The 10,563-nt window shown below is 45.6% G+C and overlaps 1 protein-coding gene across 1 annotated transcript in view; it reads left to right on the top strand.

Annotated features, from left to right (window-relative positions):
- Nucleotides 1-6,823, top strand: part of LOC137518568 (collagen alpha-2(VI) chain-like) — a 131,689-nt gene extending 124,866 nt beyond the window's left edge. Inside the window, exon 18 of the mRNA XM_068236616.1 lies at nt 5,559-6,823. Coding sequence (XP_068092717.1) covers nt 5,559-6,166 — 608 coding nt within the window. The 3' untranslated portion in view covers nt 6,167-6,823. The remainder of the gene's footprint in view (nt 1-5,558) is intronic.
- The last annotated feature ends 3,740 nt before the right edge of the window (nt 6,824-10,563 follow it).

Here is a 10,563-nt window from a genome sequence, read left to right on the forward strand (position 1 = left end):
AGCATGCAGCAGATCAGGTACTTTGTATCAGCTGACTCAGGTTTTACTGGATTAGGCATATGCTTGTTCCAGGGTTTTGATTCCTATTACTTATACCAGAAGATCAACAGGGCTGCCAGGCATTGTTTACAAGGAAATAAATATGGCAGCCACCATGTCCCTCTCACCTCGGGTTCCCTTTAAAGTAAGGATATTGTTTTAGAACAGTTACTAGTATGGGCAGCTAAATTAATCAAAGGGATGTAAGGTCTCACATACCAAGAGGAATTAGAACATTTTGGAACAATGACAACATAGAGGTGACTTAACGTTTATCGATGTGTTTAAGGGTAATATAAACACCTGGTAAATGTGTTCATTTTACAGGCCAAGGGCTAAAAAGGCAGGATGATCTGAACTAGGCAAGGCAGAAAGGAGATTAGAAAAGGGTTCTTCATAGTAAGAGTGTTTAAGATGTAGAATATCTTACCATAGGAAGTGCGCTTAAAAAGGTCTTGAATGTTTTCCTTACTTTAACCACTTGAGGACCGTTGTGTTAAACCCCCTAGTGACCAGGCTATTTTACTTTAAGGCCAAACTGCAGGGCCGATCAACTCAGCACACAAGTGATCCCCCCCTCCTTTCTCCCCACCAACAGAGATCTCTGTTGGTGGGGTCTGATCGCTCCGTAGTTGTTGTTGTTTTTTTCAATACATTTTTTTTAATTATTTTTTTTAAATACATTTTGCTATTTTTTTCCCCCTTTCCCGCTCCCTCCCCCCGCCAGCCAATAAGCGTGATCGCTCCCTAGCCTATGGAGGGGACAGCCGTGTCACACGGCTGTCCCCAGTACAGCGCTGCTGTACAACGTGACTAGACAGCGGTTTCTCCGTCTAACAGTCTCCCGAGCGGCAATTACTTTTATGAATTCCAAGCTATTTCAGAGACAATTGTAGGTTTTTATTTTTTCATTGAGGAAAATTGACATATTATTCAGTGTCTGTATGCAAAACATTTTAGAGTTAAGACTATGGAGGATTTTTGCATGCACAAGGAAAATGAATAACATGAGCATATCCGTAGCTGTAGCACCATCTCAGTACCTGCTGCAGGCTTTCTGTCTCCCCCCCCCCCCCCCCCCCCCCCTTCATGCTTCATACAAAGAAAGGTCACAATAAATATAGCTGTGTAATATAACTGTAGTGTTCAACACTCAAAAACAGTATTGCTGTGTATGTAGAAAACAGAGGTCAGAGGTTTATTCATTAAGTTGTTTTATTGAAGCAAATGGAGGAATGCGTACAAAAGATCATTATACATGCTTTTCATACACACATGATGCATACCTTCCAACATTTGAGTAGTGGATCTCTACACTGGCCTTCCAAAAAAGGTCTTGTACCGACTACAGCTGATACAGAATACTGCTGCCAGACTGCTAACCAACCAACCCCGTCACTGCCACATAACGCCAGTCCTGCACTCCCTTCACTGGCTACCTATAGAATGGAGGGTCCTATTCAAGATCGGCCTACTGACATTTAAATCCCTGAATAATTTAGGCCCTGGATACATGAAAGATATGTTGCAGCTGCGTAGCAATCCCCGCATTCTCAGATCAACAGGTTCTAATAATCTAGTCATACCCAGAGTCCACTTGGAAACTTTTGGTCCCAGAGCCTTCTGTCATGCTGCCCCTACGTTTTGGAACTCCTTACCTCAACAGATCAGGACAGCTCCATCCCTGGACGTGTTTAAATCCAGACTGAAAACCCACCTGTTCAGTTTGGCATTTGCAGAAATATAACTTTTGTTGTGTGAATACTTCATCCTACTAATTACTGAATCTGAGAGAGCCTAAGCGCTTTGAGTCCTATGGGAGAAAAGCGCTATAGAAATGTTATTGTATTGTATTGTATTGGATGATTGGTGTCAGGACACCTTCTGGGGAAAAGGCACAGGAAACAAAAAACACGGGAGCCCAATAGTGTAATATGTTTAGTCAAAATTGTCAATATAGAAGATAAGAATCTACTCACAAGAGTGGGTTGCAGAGGGGCAACCGACCACAGGAAGCAGGTGGAGACAATTAACCCGACTCCACTCGGGGAGGTCACTAAGGACCTGGATGCGGTCGCTCTCCTTGGAAAAAAGAAGGGAGGCAGATGTCCACCGTGGTGTAAACCACATATGTTCTGCCTCCACCCCTCACACGGGTATCGTATGGGGGTTAGGGATGCACTAAATGGTTTAAAGAGGCGCACTGGTGGTATATAAAAGCGTTTAAAAGCAGTTTAAAACCGAGAAAAGGTTTGAGGTTGCTTACAACAAGGACGACAAATCTTTGTAGGGACAAAAGATTTTATTGGTAGCACAGGCAACGCGTTTCACGGGTCTGAGCCCGCTTCCTCAGGCCAATAGCAGTGCCAGGCCAATTGAAATAGCAAGCTAAGGGAGCCTCCCTTAGCAACCTCAAACCTTTTCTCGGTTTTAAACTGCTTTTAAACGCTTTTATATACCACCAGGGCGCCTCTTTAAACCATTTAGTGCTTCCAACATTTGAGTTTTAGAAAGCGGGACACTTAGGCCACACCCCTGGCTACACCCCTAACCCCCCTAGCCACGCCCACCCAAAAGTTTTTTTATTAAATATTTTTAATTAATAAATATTAATTACTCCCGAAAGGGGAGACGCGTGAGGGTGCCAGTGGGTGGGGAGGAGGGTGAGAGTGGCCGTGGGTGGGCAGAGTGGGGAAAAAACTATCGAGGCACGAGCCCGGGGATGCGGTATGCGGCATGGATGGCCGCCGCCATTAAGTTTCTCCCTCCCTCCTAATGTACCCCCAGTGTCCCCCCTGCATGCAGAGTAAAAAATGCGCAGTGGAGCGGGCTGTAAATCTTACCTTTGCCTCTCCGTGCGTACCGGGATCTCATCTGGTCTTCTTGGCTTCCTGCTTCCTGTGACATCACAGGAAGCCGAGAAGACTAGATGAGATCCCGGTGCAGAGAGGCAATGGTAGGATTTACAGCCCGCTCCGCTGCGCATTTTTTACTCTGCAGGCAGGGGGGACACTGGGGGCACATTAGAAGGGAGGGAGAAACTTAATGGCGGCGGCCATCCATGCCGCATACCACATCTGCAACTAGTCTCCTCTCCGTGACAAATGCACGCTGCCCAGTGACAGCGTGAGGGAGGGCTCAAAACGGAACTGCCACGGTGAAATCGTGGCACTTGGACCCTGTGCATGATGGCGTAAGTTGTTCAGTGTCTCAGAATAAACAATAGAGAATGCACTTACCAAGCCTGGTATTTATGTTCTTCATTTCTTCAACTTTACAAGAACTCAAACAGAGCTCACAACTGTCCTTGTTCAAGTGAAACTGTCCCTCTTGGGGAAACAAATCCTTCTGTTCCCCTTTCTTCCTCATTTCTCCCACTTACAGGGACGAATGTACTGCTGATGTACCTACTGCTCTGTGTAAAAATAAGTAATTTTCTACTATTGTCCCAGGCCTCCCTCCCAGCACAACATGAAGCTGCATTGTAATAACTCACCTGTCCCTGCACACTGCTTCATCCTTGCTCTGCCTTCATCCCTGTTGCCTGTCTCTTCTCCATGACCAGGTGCAGGTTATTTACGCAGAACATGCACCACACGGAGAAGAAGCAGGCAGTGGGGCTGAAGACAGAGCATGGATGGAGTAGCCACTGGGACGGGAGAGTCAGGGCCGTCCCACCTATGACACCAAGTGAGGCGTTTTCCTCAGGCGGCAGAAGACTGGGGGTGGTGCCAGGCAAAACCAGGAAGTGTGCCTGGCCTGCTACCACCCAGCTTACAGCCGCCCACCGGGCCATGGAGGGGCCACCGTGAAGTGAGCTGGAGGGGGTAACAGCCAGGAAGGGGGGGCAGTGGGCACAGCAGTGTGGAGGGGGGTTGGGTCCCCCTCCCTCACCTGTGTGCCCCCCGTCTGCTCTGCCTTCCAGTCCAGCTATGTGCGCAGCGTGTGTGTCAGGCAGCGGGTGGAGAAGTGATTACTCACCTCTTTCTTCCGCGTTCCAGCCCTGCGTACCACGTCTCGTCACTTCCTCAATGCCACCCACTGTACTTGCGCAAGTACAGTGGGCGGCATTGAGGAAGTGACAAGCGGTGGTACACAATGCTGGAATGAGAAAGAAGAGGTGAGAGGAAGAGGTCCGACCCCCCCTCCCCACCGCTGTGCCCGCTGCCCCCCCCTTCCGGGCTGCTAGCTCCTCCAGGCTACCTACATTGGGGCAATTATACTACCTATACATGGACATTTATACTAACTATACGGGGCAATTATACTACCTGTACTGGGGCAACTATACTAGATACCTATATGGGGGGCAATTATACTATCTATATGGGGGCAATTATACTACCTATACGGGGGTAATTATACTACTTATACGGGGCAATTATACTACCAACTATACTACATGTACTGGAGCAACTATACTAGCTACCTATACAGGGGGGGCAATTATACTACCTATATGGGGGCAATTATATTACCTATACGGGGGGCAATTATACTACCTAAACTTGGGCAACTATACTGGATGCAACTATACTGGGAGCAGCTATACTAGCTACCTATACCAGGGTAACTATACCTGGCTAGCTACCTATAGTGAGGGTGAAAATTTTTGGGTGGTGTGCAATCGTTCTAAATTGGCAGGGGGGGTGCATACTCACAAGTTTGCCTCAGGCAACAAAAAGTCTAGAACCGGCCCTAGGGAGAGCGATTACAATGCAGCTACACATTGTGCAGGGGCCCTGGGAAGCAGTTGGAGGGAGACCACCTGGGGAAAGGAGGCGGTGGCAGCACTAACTCAGGGCCCCAGGGGGCTGACTTTGTTGAAGGGGGTAGGAGGTCCCCAAGTTACCTTTGCCCTGGGGACATCCCTGCTAGGGGTGTAGTAGGGGCATAATAAGAGGTGTGGCAGGGTGGAGGCTGTCTAAGGGAGCACATGTAGACTTTATACGTGGGTGTTGTGGCACACCTTTAAGGATATTGCTCTCTATATTTCCCTTTATATGTAATAAGGGAGCACAGGTGACAGGAGCTGGGTCTGCCAGAGAGGCTTGGGGTGGCCAGATACCCCACATGTGATTAGTGATCCGCTGGGTCCCAACATCTGGTGAGTTGTTTTCTGAAGGGGGGAGAAGCACGTGGGGCGTATTGCCCCACCTGAGGTGGTGGACTGCTTATTGTCACTAGGAATACAAGAGACTCTCAGCACTGCTTATGTCTTTTTACAGCTTGAGCACTACTCTATGATTTTTTTAAATATTCTTTAACAACAATGAGTATTTCATGGAGGTCAGCCATGGCTGCTCCCATAGTTCCCCGCTGACAGGTATACTTGAAGTCTGAGATATTGTGCTAGAATGTAAAAAGTGTTAAGATTCCCTTCTGGAATATGGTATATACAACAACAATTATTATTATTAAAAGGCACTTTATTGATATATTGAAGATGGGAATTGTGGCAGAAAGACAGAAATGTAGGAAGTAACCATGACAATGCTATTGTTATTTGTGTATTGCAGCTGTCACCCTCGGACCATTAGTAGGACGACCCGTGGACATTGTTTTCTTTGTGGATGGTTCAGAAAGAACTGGTACAGAGAATTTTGTGCATATACTAAGATTTATACAGCACATAGCAGAGGAACTAAAACTTGCTGTAGGTGATGAGGACAGACATGGAGCCAGAATTGCAGTAATCCAATATGGAGGTGAAAATGAGCAGAATGTCCTGCTGGACTTCACTTACAACCTAACCAGTTTTCAGACTTTGCATTCAAAAGCTGTATACTATGAATCCTCCTCACATATTGGCACAGCCATTCTTTATGCAATTAAAAACATAGTGTTAGGTCGTTCTGATAGATTCAAAGGTTCACGACACATGGCAGAAGTCTCCTTTGTATTTATAACAGATGGCATGAGCAGTAACAAGAACCTGGCCCAGGGCTTAAATTTAATTCGCTCACATAGTATTGTTACAAGTGCAATAGCTGTGGGCTCAGATTTTAACCTTGAAAGACTTACTCAGTTAACAATGAAAGACAGGTCTTCACTATTTAGACTTAAGAAAGTTGACCAACTATTTTCTATCTCCTTTATGAGGGATATAGTTCAGTGGCTGGGGTGACCTTCTTAAAACCTAAAGAGGAACTCTGAGCCACTCACATCCGATTAGCAAAAATATCTGTTATACAAAAAAACGTGATCTGCAGACATGAAAAATCACAAGGAGACATTACGGTTGTTACTATGATTTTGGTATTCAAATATGGATGGTCAATGAGATGCATATAATTCCTAGTTGATGCAGGATTATGGAATTTGAATCGTATTGACCATCCCTATATTTTCAACATAGAGTCTGCCTTTACATCCCTCACTGCAGAGGATGACTGGGTACCTTCTGTAAACACTCGCAATATGAATAAAAGCAGTTTACAGTAGCCTGCTTATTTGTTTTGTTTGCATTCTCAGGGTGGCAGATTGTGCAGTAGCTTATAGCAGAGCTGCTTGTCCAGCCTGCAGTGTAGGAGTTATAGTGCAGCTTTGTAAGCCAGTTATTGCCATGCTATCTCTTGCTGAATGCTCCTACTTGGAAACTGATGAGTGTAGAGTAGGGATCATACACAACAGACATGTAACTAATAACTGAGCTTTTAATAAAAATTAGACCCTTAATATTTTTGCTAACATGAAGTGAAAGGCCCACAATTCCCCTTTAGTATCTTGTTTGATTTGTTTTGTCTCATCTGTAGCCGCACACACTAAGAGGTATACATTTCTGCTGTATTATTTGGGGAAAGGGAGGGGGGGGGGGGGGTTGTAAACAGAAGCATTCCGTTTTAGTTTATATCTTCAATGTCTTTAATGCATTTGTTTTGATTATTACCTGTACTGTGAATATGATTTGTGTTTTAATGCCTGTAAAAGTTAAAAGGAACGTTGCTAGACTATCACTGACTTAGAGGCGGCATATGTTCCGATTGCCATGTTCATCTGTATGAATAAATTACCTAACTGTGCTATTTAAGTTAGCAGAGATTGCATAGTTTATACAGTTTATTAAAATGCAACACATGCTGCGCTTGTATTTTGTTATCATGAACGAACATGGCTTGCGGGACTTGGGAATATCTAATAAAACACACAACATAGTTTAAATCCCAGCTAGGGCACTATCTGCACCGTTTGTATGTTCTCCCTGAGTCTCTGTTGGTATCTTCTGGTTTCCTCCCACATACCAAAATTATACATATAAGTTAATTGGTATCCCCCCCAAAATGGCCCTAGACTACAGAGGAGCTCACAATCTTATCCCTATTATCGCCATTTGACTATGGTAGAGATTAGATTGTGAGCTCTTCTGTGACAAGACTATATACTCTGTAAAGCGTTGCGGAAGATGTCAGCGCAATATAAATTCTAAGTAATAAAATGGTTTCTTGCAGTCTTTAGTGCACATGTTAACACATGAATACTTCAAGTCTGTGTGTGGATATAAAGGTGGCCATACACTGGTCGATTTGCCATCAGATTCGACCAACAGATAGATCCCTCTCTGATCGAATCTGATCAGAGAGGGATGGTATGGCTGCCTTTACTGCATACAGATTGTGAATTGAGTTCAGCATGAAACCGATCACAATCTGTGGTGATGCTGCTGCTGCCCCCCCCCCCCCCCCCCCGCATACATTACCTGATCCGCCCAGCGCGAGTCCCCGCTGTCACCGCTGTCTTCTTCTCCGCTGGGTTCCGGACCAGCTGCCTTCACTTCTTTCTGTCTGTCCGGGGAAGTTTAAACAGTAGAGGGCGCTCTATTGTTTAAACTTCCTGCCAGGAAAGGAAGTTCAGTGAAGCTGCAGCCCTGGAGCCCAGCGGAGAAGAGACAGCAGTGACCGGGGGGGACACGCGCCAACCGGAGCAGGCAATGTATTGCGTCGGTCGTCGGGCATTCGAACGCCGCTATCGACGCACTCCCAACCCGCTGGCGATCGTGCAAAATCTTCCGCACGGACGGCTCGACGGGAATCGACGGGAACAATTTATTTCGGATGGAAATCAATCGTTTGCGTTTGCACAATGATTTCACAGCAGATTCGATCACAGTGATCGAATCTGCTGTATATTTACGGGAAAATCATTATGTGTATGGGCCCCTTAAGAAAGAACACATGGCTCCATACGATGGTCTTTGTTACCAATGTTGCAATTCTTTTAAGAATTGGCAGGATAGTCTACTGGTTAAAGTGTACCTGAGATGGGGCTGCATCAAACATGTATTCATGTTTCACCTGCAACTGGCCCTGGAAAATCCTCCAGTCAGGGCCACTCAGCGCAGGTGCAGTCCGGCAAGGTACGCTCCCCCATTGGGAGCTCCTGGTGACATGAACGCGGCTGGAGCGTGCGTGCGGCCAGGCCATGCATGAGCAGTTGGGCCCGGACTGGAGGACTTTACGGGGGCAGTTGTGGCCCCACCTCAGGTACCCTTTAAGGACTCTCCATCTGAAACAGGAAACCAGGGTTCGAATCTCTGCTCTTACTGTTCAGTAAGCCAGTATGTATTCAGTGAGGAGGCCTTGGGCAAGACTGCTAACATCTATAGAGCGTGTCCTAGTGGCTGCAGCTCTGGAGCTTTGAGTCTGCCAGGAGAAAAGCGCAATATAAATGTTATGTGTATTGTCATAGCATAATACACAACCTGCAATACTAATCAAGTGATGCATTTCATGTTAATACCACAATCAGTAGCGATTTGGGATAGCTCTTGGCAAGCGATTTTGGGAGTGATTTCCCTGCTTTTATACAACTAATTAGAATGGAAATGCTCCCAAAATGCTGCATGTCCTGTGATTGCGATTAACCTTATCGCAATCGCTTTAGTAGAATCTGTCACTTACACTTACATTGTCAGAGCGTTTAGGGAAATCGTTAGCAATTTAAAGTACTCCCTAAACGCTCAAACGCTCTAGTGGGTCACAGGCCTAATACGCAATGCCTCACTGGTTTTCCCCTATCACAGCATATTTTTTTCACATACAATTTTTTTTAATCTTTAATAAATTAGTAAAATTAGAAAAATTAAGAACATACATTTACTAATAAAATGTCACAAATGGATACATTAAATGAATTACACATTTAAATCAAGAAGTTTTGAATCAGGATGATACCATTTATTGGCTAACTTAAAAAATATATGAGTAAGCTTTCAGCTTTTGAGCCTTCATCAGACTGAATCCTGTATGTTTATAAGACAGCTATATACATGCAACGTCAAAGGGAATACATGGATTATTTAGGAAACATAAAAACATGTCATCATTAATCCTAAATTAAAAATAAATAATAAATGCTTAAAGGTCAACTGAAGAGAGAGGTATATGGAGGCTGCCATGTTTACTTCCTTTTAAGCAATACCAGTTGCCTGGTAGCTCTGCTGACCCTCTACCTCTAATACTTTCAGCCATAGACCCTGAACAAGCATGCAGCAGATCAGGTGTTTCTGACATTATTGTCAGATCTGACAGATTAGCTGCATGCTTGTTTCTGGTGTTATTCAGACACTTCTGCAGCCAAAGAGACCAGCACGGTTGCCAGGCAACTGATATTGTTATAAGGAAATAAACATGGCAGTCTCCACAGTCTTCTCACTTCAGTTGTCCCTTAACCCTCCTGGCAGTCTATTAGAAACCGCCAGGGGGCAGCGTAGCAGTTTAAAATAAAAAAAATTAAATCATGTAGCGAGCCTAGGGCTCGCTACATGATAGCCGCTGTGGAGCGGCATCCCCCCGCCCGCTTCGATCAGGAAATCCTGTTCAAAGAACGGGATTTCCTGAAGGGCTTCCCCCGTCGCCATGGCGACTGGGCGGGATGACGTCACCCCTCAGCGCTGCCTTGCACTGATTGGCCAGGCAGCGCACGGGTTCTGGGGGGGAGGGGGCGGCGTGGAGATCGGCGGCTAACCGGCGGGTAACGGCGGCAATCGGAATGCACACGCAGCTAGCAAAGTGCTAGCTGCGTGTTGCAAAAAAAAATAATTATGCGAATCGGCCCAGCAGGGCCTGAGAAATCCTCCTGCGCGGCATAGCCTGAGCTCAGCTCGGGCTTACTGCCAGGAAGGTTAAATAAAGGGGGGGGGGGTGATTATGTGGAGAAATAATCATAAAAATGTCTAAAATAAAATAAGTAAATTTGTCCTTAATTGATTAGTTGAAAACAGTTAAAGGGCAACTGAAGTGAGAGGTATATGGAAGCTGCCATATTTGTTTCATTGTAAGCAATACCGGTTGCCTTGCATCCCTGCAGGTCTACTTGGCTGCAGTAGTGTTTGAATCACACCAGAAACAAGCATGCAGCTAATCTTGTCAGATCTAACAATAATGTCAGAAACACCTGATCTGCATGTGCTTGTTCAGGGTCTATGGCTAAAGGGCCCATTTCCACTTGTGCGGTGCGAATCGCTGCGGTAAAAATTCGCATGCAGATGCGAATTTCGCATGCGGGTGCATGCGAATGTTCATGCGA

Source organism: Hyperolius riggenbachi, chromosome 5 (genome assembly GCF_040937935.1).
Source record: "Hyperolius riggenbachi isolate aHypRig1 chromosome 5, aHypRig1.pri, whole genome shotgun sequence".
In the NCBI taxonomy this organism is placed as follows: Eukaryota; Metazoa; Chordata; class Amphibia; order Anura; family Hyperoliidae; genus Hyperolius; species Hyperolius riggenbachi.